This window comes from Cherax quadricarinatus, chromosome 47 (genome assembly GCF_038502225.1).
Source record: "Cherax quadricarinatus isolate ZL_2023a chromosome 47, ASM3850222v1, whole genome shotgun sequence".
NCBI lineage: Eukaryota > Metazoa > Arthropoda > Malacostraca > Decapoda > Parastacidae > Cherax > Cherax quadricarinatus.
This window is the reverse complement of record NC_091338.1, coordinates 7,280,261-7,300,775: the sequence shown is the minus strand read 5'-3', so window position 1 is coordinate 7,300,775 and position 20,515 is coordinate 7,280,261. Positions and strand designations below refer to the sequence as shown.

General features: G+C 39.9%; 1 protein-coding gene across 1 annotated transcript in view; it reads left to right on the top strand.

Annotated features, from left to right (window-relative positions):
* Nucleotides 1-7,409, top strand: part of LOC128696526 (uncharacterized) — a 623,432-nt gene extending 616,023 nt beyond the window's left edge. The window contains exons 7-8 of the mRNA XM_053787807.2: nucleotides 1,469-1,559; nucleotides 2,983-7,409. Coding sequence (XP_053643782.1) covers nucleotides 1,469-1,554 — 86 coding nt within the window. The 3' untranslated portion in view covers nucleotides 1,555-1,559; nucleotides 2,983-7,409. The remainder of the gene's footprint in view (nucleotides 1-1,468; nucleotides 1,560-2,982) is intronic.
* Nucleotides 7,410-20,515: the final 13,106 nt, after the last annotated feature.

Sequence of the window (20,515 nt, the reverse complement as noted above, 5' to 3'; positions counted from 1 at the left end):
TGGAATTTCTAGTATGTAGAATGCTTGCCATTCGTGTCTGCTCAACTAACAAAACTTAATAGGGCATGTTAGATCTTTATTCATAGTTTTTTTAACGCTTCAATCTCTAGGTTATTTTCTTTAGAGTAATACTGTTATCGTTTCCATTTCTTTACTCTTAAATTATTATTATTTTTTTTCTTTTTTTTTTTTTTGCATTGGAGTTTTGGTTGACAACATTTGTTGCGCTGTTATAGCTTTCTTTTAGGCATCGGTACATTGTTGCAATAGACTCGGCAATGACCTGTGATGACTCCTGACGTGTTTTGTGTCCTTATCGCAAATTATAACCTAACGACCCAAATTACCTTCCCGCGAGATTACCCAAAAGAAGTGTGTTTGCATATATGTAGTTATCTGTGTGGTGGAGTGGACTCATTTAAAATTTCCTTGGTGTTGACTCTCCTTTAAAGCCTTGAACAACCTGTTGTCTGCAGTTTCTGAATTTCACTAATAGCAAGTGGTCTTTTGTTCCACAGGTGTCCCGGCTATTGAATCCTCAGGTAAGGGCTTGGGATCTGACATATTTCTTGAGAACGTTTTTTTTTTTTATTCCGAAAGATTAGTGCTGCTTGACAAACCTTCCAGCAAGAGAATCTGGTCCTCTAGGTAGGAGGATCTGTACCCCCTTGGCGCGAGGATTAGAACCATTCGCCAGAGTGTCAATTCTCTATTATTTTGTCTCAGAAATGCGAGAAGTGGGATGTTCTCAAAACCCTGACATTGACAATTTTCTTGCGGTCAGTTTGTCAAGATGTGTTCATCTTGGGAAAACTTTTCTTCCTGCAGCTTCACTTTTTTCTTTTGCGCTTCGTTCTGTTGCACAATTTATTGCTAGTTTACCAAATTTTCTTATTTCCTTACCATACTGAATGCTGTTTCAGTGAATTATTATATCTGCCCAGACCTTATTAATGTTTGAAATTTATTCTATATAGTTGTAATTGGTAATTTCTTCAGCAGAATGTACTCTATTTTTTCTCCATGCTAAATCATATTTATATTTTGAAAAATAATGCAATTTTTGTCTGAATTAGCTACAATTTACAATGTGATTATCCAGTTTTCATCACATTCATAATTTTCTATTGCAAATGTGGCACTTTGAAATAGAAAATGTGGGTTGTAGTATAACATATACGGTTTTAGCGCTTTTTCAAATAATGGAGATGCCAGAAGTAACTTATGTGTCAGAATTTGGCACCAGTAGAGTGATAAGTTCGTTAGTGTGTTGTTTCCTTCACCTGACTCTTAGTCTTCCCTCAGGGGCGTCACGGGGTCAGTCCCCGAAAGGAGGATCGAGCCTCCATCATTCCACACAATTACACATTTTGGTTTTATGCTGCCTTGTTATTTATTACAGAGTAAACATGTATTTTAATTTATTTAGGTGTGTAACTTAACCTCGGTCTCCCTCTCCTGTGTACAGTGTCAGAAGGGCAGCTCCTGCAGGTCTACAGCTTAACGATCTCCTCACTACTTCTTATTGTCCTCTATCACTACTGGCAACACTGAAGGAGGTAAGTAGATGGAGAAGATTCGGAGACTCCTTCACACGAAAGTTCCTTCTTTACTATCACTCTTTATAATTTAATGTTTGCTGATAAAAACGTTATTGATCCAAGGAATTGGAGCGCCCTTTCCACTTCGAATAAAACTCTGGGTATCTTCCACTTCTTGATGGTTTCAAGAATCTATTGAAACTTATGCAGTCTGACTCTTAACTACTTCTCATATACAATTTTTAATCAAACTACACATTTTAAATTGTATGTTTCTAACCCCTTCTTTACAACCCAATTTTTTTTTTTACAGAATAATACTGCTATTACTGAGACAATATTTTGCTTGAGTAGAGCTTTTTGAAGTTAAGAAAATGTCCTACATAGAGCGAAACGTTGTCCTAATAAAAGCCTGTCGTGCTACAGGCATCGTTTCTTCAGTTTTGTTAACAGTACGACGTTTCGATCTGTTATCATTGCTCCTTTAGCTTTCACTGCTGAAAAAAAAATTAAAAAAAAGTGCACCTTGATACTAACTGAGGGCTCTTGATCCAGTGAATTGGATAAAACCTCTTTAACTCCTATTCTTCATTTTCCGTATTACCCATGCGAGTTTAGTGCTTTCACATCATTTTAAATATATGAAAAAATCATTCGAAAAAGATTCAGACCAAATATTCTGAATTGCTTTTATTTATTTATTTTTTTTTTTTTTTGTAAATTACGTATCACTTTTCTTAGATGTTGCCAGACGTTTAGTTTGGAAAAAAAAAAAACGAACTCGCTTAATCTTTCACTGTTTTTTATCACCTTGAACAAGTGAATTAAACGAGAGCACCTTGGCAACTCTTCTTTTTTTCCAGACTTTAAGCGGTTAGTCTGCAAGTGTATGAGTTAATGGTGTGTGTGTGTGTGTGTGTGTGTGTGTGTGTGTGTGTGTGTGTGTGTTACAGTACGACGACTTTAGCATAGTTATCACTCAGTGTACTAGAAGGTCAACCTATTTATACCCTTCATGCATCTAGTCTGTTTCTGGCTTGTGTCGGGTTTGCCGGTAATAATTCTTCTGTTCAGTGGACCACAACTTCCCCACTAAATAAAGAATCGACAGAAACTGCTGCTGATCAGGTTCCAGTGTTCTCTCAGTGGTTCCAAAATTTTGATCCACTGAGGAGTACTGTAAAAGTAAGTAACTTTGATTAATATTCAAACCACGTTATCTCGTGTTGTGTACTGATCATTATCTTCATTTATCAGTTTCTTACAAATGAAGCGCCTTGATGCCGGTGAAAGGCTGCTGATCCGAGGAGCTCCCCCCCCCCCATACCCTTCTCGGATCATAGCTGATTACCTCCCATCCTCAGGCACTGTATAATCCCTACAGGTTTGGCGATTTCCAACGAATGTAATTCACTTATTAATTATATTATTTTTTTTTCAGATGATATTCCTCTCGACCGTGTACAGCCGTGTCGCACACCAGCCTCCCCGTGTGATCCGTATTTTGCAAGTCTCATGCAAAACATGCGGATGAAGAGCAACTTAGATATGCAGACTGTCCTGTGCGTGAGGAGTGTTGGAACACGGAAGTTTTTACGATATAAGACTGCCTTTTTTCTTGTGAGCTTTGAAGAGGGAAGCATTTATACACTCGTACGCATCTACTGCTGGAGTGAGGGAAGTGGGGGACACAACAAGAGAACCTGTGTTTTTCCTCCCAGAAAAGCCACATGAATTCTGTCTTTCCCATTCCTCTGCTACCGAACTCATTTTCTTCATCTCTCACGTTATATACCCGATATACGCGTGATATATCCCCGTGATTCATTTCCTCAAGCTTTACTTCTCCTAGATCCACAACACCAGTGGTCAAGACCAGTGACAAGATCTTCACCATCACACATCGTCAGCCAACCATTACCGCTTTTAACTTTATAAAAAGTGCTTATTTATTCTACTTACGTATCAGTTTGTAATGATTTATTTTAATTTTAGTAACCTAACAGAAATTTTAGCAGTGAGCTAGAAATATTTCCTTTTTAGCTTGTGTATCTGGTCATTCTTCTTTCATCCAGGGACATAACTGCAACTCTTATGTCTCTACCCTACGTGTCCAGTCCCATAGAACTTAGTGGCTAAGTTATTTTCATTTACGAGTTATATATGGCTATTATTGTTTCCACAAAATGTAAACAGAAAGCTTTTTTTTATAGCTATTCACTAAGACAAGGCTAAAGTTAGTCACGTGCCTAGCAGGAAGTTTAATTTGAAAACTTTTCTGATTCACTCTCAGAATAGACAAATATTTTTTTGGCAACGTATTAATAAAACCAGACTGGTAAATATACTCGCAGACTTGATATTTACGTCTAATAACATCAGGGAATGTAATTGAGCGTTTTTTCACCTCTTTTTTTTCAGATCTTCTCCCATCTTCCTCTACCCTCTTTCCATTTTCCTCTTCTGTTCCCGTTGTCTTCTGCTGCTCGCAAAAACCAAGGTGACAGCCGCTAAAAATCTTAGTGTCTGCTCAATCGTTCCCATTTTCTGAGCGATCAATCTCCCGACGCAATCACCGAAAAAAAACGGATGATGATGATACCAGTGTCCAGCCGATCTATAAGACTCGACTGAGGAAACGTACGCAGTTATATGAAATATTTTCATCGAATCTGGCTCTGCTTTCCACGTTGGGTGACAGGTATTACCCACAAGTATGGTAGTAAGGCACTTGCTGCAGAGTAAAATCTTTATTATAGTCGACGTTTCGCTCAGAAACTAGAGCTTAATCAAGTCATGGTAGAGTTTTACCTAGAGCGACATGTCGATAATAAAGTGTCTTTTTTTTACTTTACTTTTTTCCATGCTATCGTCCAGTTTTTGTGTTGAGGGTAATGTACTTAAATATACATTGTGTTCATCAGCATTAATGTACAAAGTGTGTGGTATGATTTCATATAAACTGAAAAATCGAAGCTCTTGTTCACACGTGTGTGTTCCAGACATTAAGGAACTGGAGACAAATTGCATTTGCAATAAGATTTCACAAGATTGCAACCAGGTAAACTCCAGATCGTGAATTTGCATGTCTGGAATCTCTGGACAAAATTCTTGGCCCTGTTGGTCAAGAACTCCACTGTGTAAAAAAAAAATAAAGCGGTGATGCATTATTGCAAAGAAGACCCCCAGGCTGGTTGATGTCGGGTGCAACGAGTGTCGAAGGAGGGAAACCCTCACGGGCGACACACATTCCGGAGTCGCGCTGGACTTGAGGACCAGTCGGTTCGAAGGGCATACTGCCGACAGGAATCAAGACACATGTAGACCAAGCCTTTCCTGGGACAATGAACGTTGCTCCAGTAAAGCTCTGTTCTGTTATGTGTGTGTCTGTCTTTATTACAGTCTCACGCACTCGCGGCACGCGGGCCCGTTTCGCGGTTGCGCACTTTCGTAGGTCGAATTCTTACGCAGGTTGCGCTCAGTCACGGGTCATGCACAGAGATGGGTCATTAGAATATTGAAGATTTACTGCACTGGGCCAAATGACCCATGCCATGCATGGTCATGAGTGTGATTGACCCCAAGGGTCACATACACTCACCTGCCTGTTTGTGTATGCAGCATACTGACCTACAACATCCTCAACATTACAACCCACATCGTTCCATGACTGCTTGAGTGTCTCTTCCCCGGTAATATGTATACTTGATTACCTCGTGTTCTTTCATAGCTACGTTGCGTATTGTCTCATTCTGTATGATTTCTAGTCCTTCTACTATGTATGATAAGTTCGTAATGAAAGACAATCAAAGAGCTTTAGAGTATGTTACAAGCTTGTAAGATTATTCTCACAATCTGTAAGATTTACTAAAACTTTTCTCATCTGTCTGGCTCTAATAGTAATAATAATAATGCGATCTGTTTAAGTATATTTTTTTTTTAAGAATTTGCTGGCAAATCATATAAAAAAATTGAGAACTAAATGAAAGAATTGTGGTTTAATATTCTGCAAGTTGGTCATAAGATGTATTGACATGTTCACTTAATTTAAGGTTTAAATACACTTTGATGGTGCTATTAATTTTAGTTTTGGTTTCATTTTGTGTGGTATTGTTTTCTTTGATTCACGCGATGATACACGACTATCACCACGACCACCACAATGACCATCCACTACGACCACCACCACAATGACTAACCACTACGACCACCACCACAATAACTGTCTGCTGCGACCACCACCACAATGACCATCCACTACGACCATCACACTGTAGCACCACAATTACCCCTAACTACAACGACTACAGACACCCGGCCTACCACTACGACCAACCCGCCCACCACCACAACCTCCACAAACGCTAACACATCCAAAACCTCGACCATGACTAACACCACCACCATCAACATTAACACAACCGCTACCACTAACATGACCACCACGACCTCCACAGACGCACCACCACCCGCACACTCCCATCTCTAACTCCATCACTACCACCAGCGGACGTACAGGCATGATGCCCACAGCTATACAGTTATGAGGGCAAAATACAGAACAAGTTTTTATGGGGACAACGCTTTCCTGAAATCAGAGGAACATCATGACTTAACAAAGCTCTCTTCTGAGTGACAAGTCCGGATAAAAGCTTGTTCTGTATACTGTTATTATTCCCCATCACCACCTCGACAAGGGTTATTTGGGTACAAGTCTCTCAGAGCTTAGTTAACCCCCAGTTAGTTTTCTAGTACAAGGTTAATTTAAGCTCTGGTTTTTGTACCCTCCAGTTAACTAGACTGCTGATTGCTTCATACCAGTTCCAGTCAGGCATTTTCGTTATGACATTTTGTACTTATTTTTTTATGCTTTAAGTGTTTTTTTTATAGAATGACTGCTAATCTCGGTGTGTGTGTGTGTGTGTGTGTGTGTGTGTGTGTGTGCGTGTGTGTGTGTGTGTGTGTGTGGGGTATTTGTTTTTTGTGTGCGCCGGGTAAATCTCCAAGTCTCTCTGAAACGTTGAAGTAACATTGGTCATCAAGATTCTAGTTTAACAACACCGCCTCGGGTGGAAACCAAACGAAGAGCGTCACTTTAGTGTCCACTTGCCTTAAACTTACCGTTGGTTGATACCATATCAAGTGACATCTGTTGTGTGTCGTATGAACCAAGCGATTCAGCTGCTACTACCATCACCGCTGCTGCTGCTGTCTCCCTACGCTAGCGATGATTGGAACACTTAACGCTGGAGTGTTTCCCTATCTCCCACCCAGAAAAAAATATGTACATAATATTGATGATGTGTGTAAAGTTTTGTACGTAAATTGTAAATACTCTAAAAAAATTATAATGTATGTGTATTGAGATATTACTAGGCCCACATCCTTAGCCTCACTAGAAGTGATAGGCCTTCTAACTCAACCTCATTATTATTATTATTGTTATTCTTAGTTTTTAAGATTATACATAATATTGCAAAGACTGATTAACAACCAATTTATTACAATTTTCACCAATTCAACAGTCGTTCAAAAATATGTCCTAATTTTCTAGACTGTGAACGGTATTTTTTTCCTGTTTAACGCTAGGTTTCCCATTAGAATCTATAAAAACAATTGCAGATTTTTGCTTTCTTCCATCAGTTAGCAAGACATGTTTACGTGTACTAGTCATTGTGTCAGTACTCTGAGTGAGGAAACAGCGAGCGTCGGCTCACCACGGTCCAGACCCACCTAGTGTAAACATCACAGCCGTTTAGTGGTCCCGGGTGATGCGGGTCGCTCGCTTCGTTTAATTAAGTCGCCTATTATTGCTAGTGTACAAGGTGTGTACTATATTGTTTGAGATTAAAATGTTTATAATAATAATCTGGTATTTTTATTTCCTTCAATATTTATAGTTATATATTCCCTTCAGTGATGTGATAAGATCACAAGAAATAGATATCTTGGTATGAATTTTTTCATACCAAGATATGTTTCGGGATCTCTTACAGCCTGGTTAATCAGGCTATTGTTATTGGCGACCCACTGGCCCTAACATATCCATCGCCACGTTGTGGTGAATATGTGGGTGGGCAGCGGGCCGCCAGCAACAACAGCCTGGTTGACTAGGCTAGCACCTCACAGGAGTAGGAAAACTTGTCAAAGGTATATTGTAAAAAATCACGATAATGCTTTGCTTTTTTTTCCTCTTTGATGTGATTATAATATTTGCAATGTTTATTTTTCATTTACGTTGATGTATATAAAATACGCAATTATTATTTTTGCTATTATAATTATGTACATTACCTTTACTGTTCATAGTAATATTTAATTATATTTATTTCCTTTCGAGAAAGAGGGGATTGGGTGGAGACGAGATCTTGATACCAATGATGAGCTCTTCTTCCGAGGACCTGGTGAGGCGTCTTTCTTTGGGTCATACTTGATTACCTCTAATTCCCCAGGCGCTGGAATGATCCTTACGGATTTGGCGCTAACCCCATGCAGAACGCAATCTGGTATCCCTGTCCAGTGGCGGGTCATCATATGATTAAGACCCGCGTCAGGAAACACTTGTTCTGTTTCCTGACATACCTTACCTAACCTAACCTAACCTAACCTAGCTTATCCTTCCCCACCAAGGCTCGTGGCAACACAAGTGTTGAAATCCGCCGCTCTGTTGCGGCTTGACTTTCTCACTTCTCGAGATCTCTTTTCGGTGCCTTGATACAAGTGAAGATATCTTGTATGTAGGTAAATGGTTCAGAGAACCTACAAGGTGATAAATTAGTCACATGTGCCACACTTGGGTAAATTATTTTTTAAACGTTTCGCCACACAGTGGCTTCATCAGTCCAATACCAAGAATAATGATGAGGATAAGGAAGAGTTTGAGGTAATTAGTCCTTCAGTCTAGAATCGATGTCATCAGTCCAATTTTAATATTGGACTGATGAAGCCACTGTGTGGCGAAACGTTTCCACAGTAAAGATACTCAAGTGTTGCATATGTGCCTAATTTATGAAGAGCTCTTGATCTAAGGCATTAGAGCTCTCCTCTGGATCAAAGCTGTTTAGCCCTACGGGTTAACCAACATCGCCAGCAAGAGAAGCCGAAACGGAACACCAGAAGAAAATCTCTTCTTGGGGGATGTTGGTGAGGGGCTCTTGATTTAGGGAATTGGATCTGTGCTCCAGTTCCCCGAATTAAGCCTGAATGCCTTCCACATCCCCCCCAGGCGCAGTATAATCCTACGGGTTTAGCGCTTCCCCCATGATTATAATAATCTTCAAGGGGGTGCCTTATGTTGGTGGAGGGCTCTTGATTCTAGGAACTTGAAGTCCCCCTTCCCCGTCCTCGGATCAAACCTGATGGTATCCCATTCTGAAATCGCTCTATGTGAACCTTGAGGATCGTATCTAAAAGTTACCAAAACTGTATTTATTTTATTTTCTCGAGGAGGGTCGACTTATCAGGTGATCTAGAAAAATCCCGAGAGGTTCCTTGATGCTGGTGAGGGGTACATGATCCAGGGAATTGGACCTGTCCTTACCGTCCTTAGATTGAATCAAAATGCTTCTCATTTCCCCAAGCTCTTTATGAATGTAATGGTTATTTAGTAAACACAACCACATGATTACAAATTTTTATGATGCCTTACTTTTAAATGAGATGGAAACGTAAGTCCGGTAAGCCAGCGGATGCTTAGCCACATAACAGGTCATCTGAGGAAGACTTGTATCAGAAAGTACCCTGTCCTGTTTCCTGACGAATAAAATATCGACAGGTAGGACACATCATCCAGTGGAGCCTTAACCAGGTAAGTGAATCTCCGAGCAACATCGAGTAAGAAAACATTAATTACTGTGATACATAAACAGAGCATTTTGTCATGGATGGGAAGAGAAGGACTTCGGTGTGTTTTCCTGAAACTGAGATAGAAAACATTATGTAAATTAATAGTAACAGCCCTATGATCTGCTTACCAAGTTTGATTTCAGTTTTATCGCCGGTAACCCCCTAACCCTGCACACCTCTGCCTCACTCCCTTTCTTCCCGAGTTCCCACTTTTGTATACCCTTTACCTGCAGCGCTGTATGACCCTTCCGGTTTAGCGCTTACCTTGTTTATAACAATAATAATATGATCTGCCTCAGGAGTATAATGATTCTCCAACATAAAAATCAATAAATCACAAGCCTGAATATCCAATTATCATCAAAAATAGCTAATATATTGGCACTGAATACCAAATGAGGTTTTACATGCATCAATGCGCAACACTTAACTGCTCAGAATGTCAATTGACTCATTAGCTTCCGTCACGATGTTGAGCATGCGAAGCCTTTGTTGTGGTATTGTGGTTGGCCACCGTCTGACTCCAGTCATGCCAAGATTCCGGAGTAATTACTGTAGTGACTGAAAATATTGATCCTAGTGAAAATCCACAATGATATTTGATGTTTACAATAATGACGAGATGTAGCGAAGGATTTCCTCAGACTCCGAAGTGAATTAAAGTGATAATTCAGAGGAAATTGATAGTAAGAAGTTCCTGAGGGAGGGAGAGGCAAGTGACCACAGCCTAGTGCTCCAGCCTGCTACAACTGTCATCATATTCGTAAATTCAACACGCATGTTTTAATTTGATGATGCTATTGCATGTTTATAGATAAGAAGTGCCATAAAGGATATCAATCGGCAACGTTGACATAAAAGTAGTGAAAAAATGCATCAAAACAATGCAAATTGTATTTGAATAGACCAACGATTTAAGTTGTAAAAATATTTGAAAGCGCATATATAATGTGTTCTTAAACGAAAGGAAAAGAGGAAACCACTGCAGAAAAATAAATTATGAATTAGTATTAATATCCCCCCTCCCTCCCTTCCATATTGCTCGTAGCGTAAATACTTTAGTTATAATAGCTGTTGTGCAGTGTGAGTGTTAAATACTGGAAGCACTTGGTCTCTCCTCCCTGGTAAACATCGCTGCTACATTACACCGGCAGCTTACAGAGGTAAGGTCTTGTCTTGGTGATTTTCGGTATGATATTCTTTAATATTAGAGGAAATTTGCTTGGAGAATTTTTTCACGCGACATTATCTTTGTTTTTTTTGTTTTTTGTTTTTTGTTTTTTTTTAATAGAGGCTGCGTTTTTCTGCCAACTATAAACTCTAAATCCATCTGGACGTCTGCAAAACTGAATTTTTCTTCTCAAGAATCCTGTAACTTTCCTTTTCGTGAGCCCATATAATATTTCCCTCTCATAAGACCAATGACTTGAGTTTACATCGGTATTTACATGTTCTTATACTAAAACGCTGTTCTTTTATATTGGGCCTATGCTCTCTTTCGATCACAATCTAAAGTAAAGCAACCCACCTTTTTTCCACCCGTTTGCTCCTATTACTGCTCTCCTAACCTAGTTATCCCTTTATCCCAAATGGCAGAAAAGGCGCTCATCCCCCCACACATTCCCTTTCATAGTGGTTCCTCAGCAGCAGTGACCCATATTATAAGCCCTTACACGGATGTGGATTCCCTCTTTGAGTCAATCTCGGCTGGCTGCCCGGCTTCTGAACCAATTATGACATTAGTCTTTAACTCTCTTTTTTTTTTTTTTTTTGGTGACGGGAGAGACTGACAGCAGCTCAAAGGGATGCTGTAATGTGTAGAAGGATGTCGACGTCATTTCTACTTTGGGAAATGTCTTGAAGTTTACCAAGAAGTTTATGGTAGCAGAAGTTTAAAGTTCCTTGACCTAAACAACAACGAGCATGCTAGGGGAATGTGTAAAAAAAATTACGGCTCAGTGGGGAAGTGGAAGTGCATAAATCGCTGCATGTGTTGATGTTGGAAGACTTTTTCGCCTACCAGACACTGGCCATTGAGCACGACACCTAGCACGAGATGAACCAAAACAGCGCACGGACATAACCACGTATCCTGCTTTCACACATAGTCGTGCCTGTCAGGGAAACGTCGTCTCCTGTCATTAATTAAAAAATATTGTTTCTTGGGGATAAATGGTATAAAATACCGACACGATGGAAAAAATACACAAATGCAGTATAATGCGATCCTTGATTGACTACATTTCGTAGTCAATAAAGTTTGTGACTTCATCAAGTCACAAACAAATGTGTTACTGACTTGATAAAGCCTACCATGTGGGCGAAACGTAGTCAATAAAGAATGGCATTATACTGCATTTATGTGTGTTTTCCCACATCGTTTTTTATTGACCCAGAAGTATAAGAGTAACGAGAATATTCACTCCCGCATTAAGAATGGAGAAGCTGTAAGGCGAATTAATGGGGAAAGTGTCGGTGCTTCCAGTCCATTGGTTTACTACTCTCACTGTACCATCCACCTCCATCAGGTACTCGACCTTGGCTGGAAGGACCTTAAAGTTAAACCTTACGTCACCTTCTCTATGCAGTGCCTTAGTTGCCTAAAGTTTGGACCGCAGGAATGTAAACTCAAGGCTCTTCATACGATTCACTCCTGTCCAGGGTCCCCTCAAGGAAGGTTCCTTGATGTTGGTGAGGGGCTCTTGATTTAGGGAATTGGATCTGTGCTCCAGGTCCCCGAATTAAGCCTGAATGCCTTCCACATCCCCCCCCCCCAGGCGCTGTATAATCCTCCGGGTTTAGCGCTTCCCCCTTGATTATAATAATAATAATAATCCTGTCCAGGGTAGTGCCGTGTCCTAATTACGAGTTCTCACATATAACAAAGGAAAGAAACTCCTTTATAAAGCGGAATACAGTTTACAATTAACATAGGGGTAATTGACATGTATAATAAAGCCCGTTGTATATATGAAACAACACCAGTAAAGTCCGCTGCATGGGTGAAACATCAATGGGTAATACTTAATCAATAAAGCATACTCTGGGGATTAAACATAATTTAGGCGAACTATGTGGGCGAAACATCAGTAAAGCCCGCTATGTGTGTGAAACCTCTCCAATAAAGCCTACTGTGCGGTTGAAACGCCAACACACACTGTGGGCGAGACATCAATAAAGCCTACTCTGAGTAAAGCATCATCAATAAAGCTCACGGTTGCTGGATGAAACATCAATAAAGCCTGCTGTGTAGGGCGAAGCAACAATGTAGCCAAGCATAGATGAAACATCAATATCGACGATGTTTCACCGTCGGTAAATGCGGACCTCACCAATAAAGGTTAATATGTGAGTGAAACGTCGTTTGCGTCTTGGCCGAGACGTACAGGAGCCATCAGTCTCTTTTACAAACACATCTTGGCCAAATAACTCACTGGTAAGCAGCGTCGTGACTGTGTGTGTGTGTGTGTGTGTGTGTGTGTGTGTGTGTGTGTGTGTGTGTGTGTGTGTGTGTGTGTGTGTGTGTGTGTGTGTGTCACAATATCCAAATGGGGAAGCATTGCACTCGTGGTGTAACGCTCGCCCTGTCATTGTCGTAAGTCAGTGGTTCCCAAACTTTTTCAGCTTGTTACCCAATTTAACATGCCACATAAAGCATGTTACCCCTTTCACAAAATGTTGTTATTATTGATATATATGGCTAAACGTGAACGTATACAGCCTCGCATACTCTGCTAATCCTAGCAAAACCATTGAAAACGTAAGAACCACACATACATTATATATAAAATTAATAATAGCTACAAATTCACAGTAACAGTGGGTAAATACTAACTATATACTGCACAGGGCAGTGCACATACATACCAGCTTATGTCTACCTCGGCTGATGCTCACAGATAAACTGACAGTGTGAAATAGAGGCAGCCTCAGGAAGTGAGTGACGCGTACTGGACAGGTCGATCTGGGCTACTGAGTGACTTTTGTCCTGAAGCATACTTGTCAAAATACTTTTGGGTTTCCACACACTTAGCTATATATTTCTTCTTTTCTAATACTGTATATTAGTTTTTGATGTTTATTGTTATTTGGTTTAACTTTATTACTTACTTATAATAGGTTTACTTTACAACTTTACATACTAAGACAAAGTAAACAATAATCCTCATACCGGGTACCGCATTGTTTTCTTGATTTTCAGAATTCATAACTTTTTTTCTGTCACCCCTCCATTACCCCCCAAAAATGGTTAAATTACCCCCAGGGGGTAATTTACCCCCAGTTTGGGAACCACTGTCGTAAGTGGTCGAGAAGGCAGTTATTACAGTCACTTGCACTCAACAAACACACACACACACACACACACACACACACACACACACACACACACACACACACACACACACACACACACACACTGGGGTCCCAAATGCTACAGTTCGCCTTTCTTTCACCATCTGAGGAATTAGACACATGTGCATCATCTGGGTGTCCAATTCTTCATCTTGACAGTATCGTATAATACCATTCATCTTCACCATCTGAGATATTGTCAGTGGAAGGACACCACGTCCCTTGCTGGATACGTTCCGTTCATGGCACGTTTGTCACCTGTGTTCTTTTTATCCAGAACATCTTTGCTGGTTACGTTTCGGTCCGGAAACTGAAACACTTGTGTCATTTTATTAGTTTTGTATCACTACATTATACGTGGATTTAGATAGAAAACTTTTCGATATTATTGACAAGGAGAAACGTTCGCAGAACAAGGTTAATATTAAAAGTCTGAAAGGGCGAAACGTTCTTGTTAAAAAAGCTGCTTAATCGGCATCGTGTCTTTTCTCCTGCATTATACGAGCCAAAGGCAGCACTAAGAGACCATTCTGCAAGGTTTTATATGCCGTGAGATGAGTATCTCAGTGTATATACGTCTGAGAGGTGTGTATCTCTCCGTGTATATACACTGAGGGGTGTTTTTCTCTCGGTGTATATACATCTGAGTCTGCTTTAATTCGTATCGACCAAGAGACTGCATCATCCTTTACTAATAGTGTACAGGTTAATGCAGCCTTAATGACTTTCGTGTGTGGTCGAGAGGCTTCAAGCCCAATAACCAAACAACTAATCAGACTTCTGGGATCTAAGTCCATACTTTGGACAAGGTATCTTTTGGACACCGGAAGAAGGGCTCTATACGGCGTAAGCTGTCAGTGGCTCTATAAACCTCAATAAGAACAGGGCTCACACGGTAACAAGTCATAGTAGCCCTGGAAGTCAAGAGAAACAACAGCCCCTACACAGATTGCTTCACATCGTCTTAAAATCATTCGCGCACAATGAGGTAACTACCTTATTCACGTCATCCATACTGTGTAAGTATATATACTGTAGGACATTGGTAATGACAGATTCTCGCAGAACCAACACGTTAGTAGGGACAGATTCTCGCAGAACCAACATGCTAGTAGGGATTGTTGTGATCTCGGAGAATTTTACAGCCAGAGAGAATGAAATAATCTCACATAATGTTTTATAGGTCGCAGAGCATTATGTAATCTCCTAGAATGATAAAGCCTTGTGTTGACACTCGCTGTGATGACACTTAGAGCCTTAGTGTTAAAGCGCCAGAGAATGTTATATCCCGGGAGTGTGTTGTTGGGCCAGATGATGAATATTGTAGCCTCAGAGAAAGATTTAATGCCCATTCAGTATTACAAATGCATCATATATGAATTGGTGTTCTGAAAAGCACCAGCCCTACCACTCAGAGATAACACCCACAACACTGCCACCATCACTCCGAGATAACACCCACAACACTGCCACCACCACTCAGAGATAACACCCACAACACTGCCACCACCACTCAGAGATAACACCCACAACACTGCCACCACCACTCAGAGATAACACCCACAACACTGCCACCATCACTCCGAGATAACACCCACAACACTGCCACCACCACTCAGAGATAACACCCACAACACTGCCACCATCACTCCGAGATAACACCCACAACACTGCCACCACCACTCAGAGATAACACCCACAACACTGCCACCACCACTCAGAGATAACACCCAGATTATCAATGATTACTCAGTTATAGCAACAGCAGTATTGCAACCGATAAAAAAGGGATTTCATAAATATGTTTTTGCAGCTTACGTTTGCTAACTTGCACAGCAGCAGTTATGCATTAACAAATTTATATTCTTTGTGTCTCACAAATGTATAAAAAATCCTAGTACATATAGGATACTTCTATATTGCAAACATTGCAATATCTTACTGTTAGGATGTTCATCTCTCTCTGTATGTATATAAATAAGGGGGATTACCAATAGACCCCTGGCTGTCTTCAGCCAGGCACTGGACAAGCACCTAAAGTCGGTACCTGACCAGCCGGGCTGTGACTCGTACGTTGGATTGCATGCAGCCAGCAGTAACAGCCTAGTTGATCAGGCTCTGATCCACCAGGAGGCCTAGTCATAGACCGGGCCGCGGAGGTGTTGACCCCCGGAACTCTCTCCAGGTAAACTCCAGGTATATATATATATATATATATATATATATATATATATATATATATATATATATATATATATTACTAGGATAAACCTTTATTATATAAGGTTTCATCAACAGTGTGACTTTATTTAGTCTTTAATAAGGGCTAATAGTTAACTTTATTAAGTACTAAATATCATATGATAACGTATGATCTTTATACATTAATTGCATGATAATTATACATTATAATAATTATATATTTGTAAAATTATAATTCGCAAGGATATAAAGGATAGGATACATTATATACTCCGTGAGGTCTATGTTTCTCGGCATTTATACGCTGATATTTTGCTTTAATCTGTACTTTACTGATTGAAGTATCCCTGTCGTGTAGTCGATAGGCTTTAAACCTCGTTCACCTAACATACGATGATATTAATCTTTGTGTATCCCTTGTATACCGACGCAGAGTCGACAGGTTTTAAACCTTGTCAACCATCTTTAAGTTGATGCCTCTTGTACACACCACTTGAAACACTACTGAAAGCTTCGCTTGTACGTGTTACGAACGAGTATTTCCTCTTCACAGATGTTTCCACGTGGTGTTGATGGGGGTGTCGTGCATGTGTACGGTAAAACACTCCGTGTGCATAAATTCGGCAGTTACTGTTGGGTCGCGTCTGATGACAGTCATTTCGGCAGTGAGTTCCTCGTCATCGCGTGTGTTGGTCTGTGTTTCGACAAATAGTATCGGTCGTTAAGTCAGCTTTGTTGTTTATGGATTGCTTTGGAGGTTCGCTCGTTTGTGTTGAATGTTGGAATTACTCTTGTCATAGACGGATGTGTTGAATGTTGTTGGCATTACTCCTGCCTTGGTCAGATGCTATAAATGTTGGCATTACTATTGTCTTGATCAGATATGCTGAATGCTGTTGGCATTACTCTTGCCTTGGTCGGATGTGTGAAATGCTGACATTACTCTTGCCTTTATCACCTCTGTTGAATGCTGGCATTATTCTTGCCTTGGTCCCCTGTGTTGAATACTAGCTACTTTTACCATGGGCATTATTTTTGCCTGCTGTCACCCAACATTTCATGTTAATATCAACCATTACGGAGCTCGGGTCACCTGCCCTTATCGCATTACAGAAAGAATTTCTATTAAATTTGATCACAGTGCAGGGAATGATTGAAGTCATCACGACTTGGGCCAGTCGTACCTGTCCAAACTAGATTATGTTTATTTTCGCCAAGCACAAGTATGTAGGCACAAAATGCACACACCCAGGTACGTGCACACACGTGTACGAGCTCAGTCTGAACCAAAACTGCTACACAGCCACATCAGAACAAAGATGCCAGTGAAAGATTAGGTAATATGAATGAGGGAGGAGGAAGCTCACGAGAAACAACGACAGTCAAGTCAATAAGGAGCCGAACAATCTATTTAAGATGTTCTTAGTGGAATTAGTCAAAACATAACAGGGAAAGATATGAAGAAATTCCTAAGGAAGCTGGATGCATCCAAGACAATGGAACCTGATAAAATGTCACCCTGGATTCTGCAAGAGGGTGCCGAGGCACTGTCTACACCACTGGCTAAAATCTACACCAGGTCACTGGATTCAGGAAAATTTCCAGAGATATGCAAGACAAAATGAAGTCCCAGTATTACAGAAAAGAGACAAGGTGCATTAAACTGAAGGCCAGAATCACTGACATACAATGTAAAGCTAAAGAGAAGATAAACAAATGGAGAGTAGTGGAGCACTTGGAGAGAAGCGTCTTCATTATCAACAACCAGAAAGAGTTTAAAGATGGCAAATCCTGTTCCACATATTTCCTGGAGATCTATGACAAGAGACAGAGAGGTACAAATGAATTTGCAAGAAGGCATTTGACTGTTTCTCACAAGAGAGTGGGGCCAAAACGTGAGCAACCGGCAGATATACCAGGGGATGCACTATAGTGGATCAAAGAATACCTTGTGGATTCAAAGCAAAGAGTATATGGCCGAAAAGAGATATCAGACTGAGCACGTGTAGCAATTAGGGTTCCACTTGGATCGGCACTGAGACTCGTACTGTTTCTGTGATATGTGATTGACATACCAGAACACAGTCGCAAGTATCCCTGAGTTTTGTAATGAGTCCTTTCTTCACTGTCACCACCAGTACTGTAAAATTTCCCTTACGAAGCAAAACAACTCTTCTGCAAAGCTTTTGAATTAAATTTTCATACCTGAATCCTTTTGTGAAAATTGTGGTAATCGAGTCCTGAGATATATAATTTATCGAAGGCTTGAGTCCACAATTTTTAATGCACGACAAAATAATCAGTTGAATTATTAGTTTAATTTGAACATAACTACAGAAGAATTGGCTATTTTCAGAGGTGAGTTTAGCGTCGCCAAGGAAGATAGGCGACGACGAAAGCTGAAGCAACATTATCGAAAGCAACAACAGTAACAGAAGCAATAGCAGCAGCAGCAACGGTGGCAGTAGAAGTAGATGCAGCAGTAGCAGCCCCAACAAGAACAGCAGAAGCAGCAGCGGAAACACAGCAGAAGCAACAATAACGCCACAACATTATCATTCTCAGCCGCAGCAGCAGAAGCAGCTGGCGCAATAACAGCTGCTCCAACAAAAGCAACAAATGGCATAAACAATAAGAACAGCAACAGCACCGCAGGAGAAATAGCAATAACTGCAACAGCAACCTCAGCAGTAGCAAAAGCTACAACAACGGCAGCAACCACATGAAAAGCAGCAATAACAGCAGCAGCAGAAGCACGAGTTCATTGTACTCTTACCTCTCTCTCTCACTGACATCTTCATGACAGAGGCGGAAGACTCTAGAGGAGTTTAATAAATACATCAAAAAATAATATCAGCACACATACACACACACACACTATATATATATATATATATATATATATATATATATATATATATATATATATATATATATATATATAATAGTATCAGTCAATATGATCAAATTCATATTGACTGATGCTGACATAACAGCTAAGCTCTTAAACTGATATAAACCTTGTAGTTCAGACACTGTGGAAAAACCTCAGCAGGGATTTTTCGGTTTAAGCAGAATCCTACCATTATTATGCAAGGCTTGTGCAACACAGAGGATGCAAATAAAATTAGTAATTAGGGAAATTTATGCTAGACATCGTGTTATTAAACTCTAATATTTAAATGTTTGAGAGGAAGAAGATTCGTGGTAATTTGTGGGATCAGATCGTAAACTCGACGGGAAAAACGCTATCGAGGCGTTTAATAGTTATATTAACTTTTTAGTTCGTGATGGTGACGGACTCTGGAAATTGATTTGCCGAATAAATCCTGCAAGGGTATTTGTCATTTTAATATCTGTCTGTCTGCCTCTCTGTCTGTCTGTCTGTCTCTCTCTCTCTCTCTCTCTCTCTCTCTCTCTCTCTCTCTCTCTCTCTCTCTCTCTCTCTCTCTCTCTCTCACAAGCAGTAGATCATAACCGGGACACACTGTTCTAGCTTCTATTAAACCTTACTGCTTCTCAATTAGTTCTTACATTATGCTCGATTAAATGCCGGAGTTAAAACTCCTGGCAAGCTATTACTCTAATCACATTGCACAAGTTGAAGCACTTTTCAGACTTCATAATGAAGTAATACTTCATCTCGCAAGTGATTATGTAAACTAGTATTTTTGGGAAATTTATTTATTTTTTTTTTTTTAGCTGCGTGAAACATGATTCACAAAGAGAGGATGCGCATGTGTAATTACATATCTTTAATATTCTTCCTTAATTACCTACCTAAAATCGCGTGCTTGTGATTAGCTGCCTGTGATTGCCTAGCTGTGCTTGCTGGTGTTGAGCCTCAGGCTCTGGGTTCGCCTGGTGTTTTTCCTCTGGCTCATTTTTTTTTAAATTGGGAGATGATTTGGTCTCTGCAGTGTTATTTGCAATTAACTTCCTCCTATCTATTTCATTAAACAAATTACCTCACGTCTCAAACTCTCTAGTACGTCGAGTATATATATATATATATATATATATATATATATATATATATATATATATATATATATATATATATATATATATATATATATATATATATATATATATATATGCATGCAAAACAACCACTCTGAAAGAATAGAGAAATTCCAAGCACTTTCGTGACTACTCACATTATCAAGTTCCTTGATAATGTGAGTAGTCACGAAAGCGCTTGGAATTTCTCTATTCTTTCAGAGTGGTTGTTTTGCATATTCTGAAATCACCTGTTTACTGTGATCTTATTGCATATATATATATATATATATATATATATATATATATATATATATATATATATATATATATATATATATATATATCAATAACACTGCACTAGCTAAGGACTCGAGCCCATTGTGTACTGGCCCGCCTCATGGTGAGCCAGAACCACACGATGCCTTAACCCACAGGGCCACCCAATCCTACAAAGATGGCGCAGCCAGCAGAGCTAGCTGTTTCACCGTCATTCGAGGACCTTCGGTGTCGTGGGAGCTTCTAGGCTAATTTACATTCTCATCCCTGTTTGGTGTACTAGTTCACGAGCA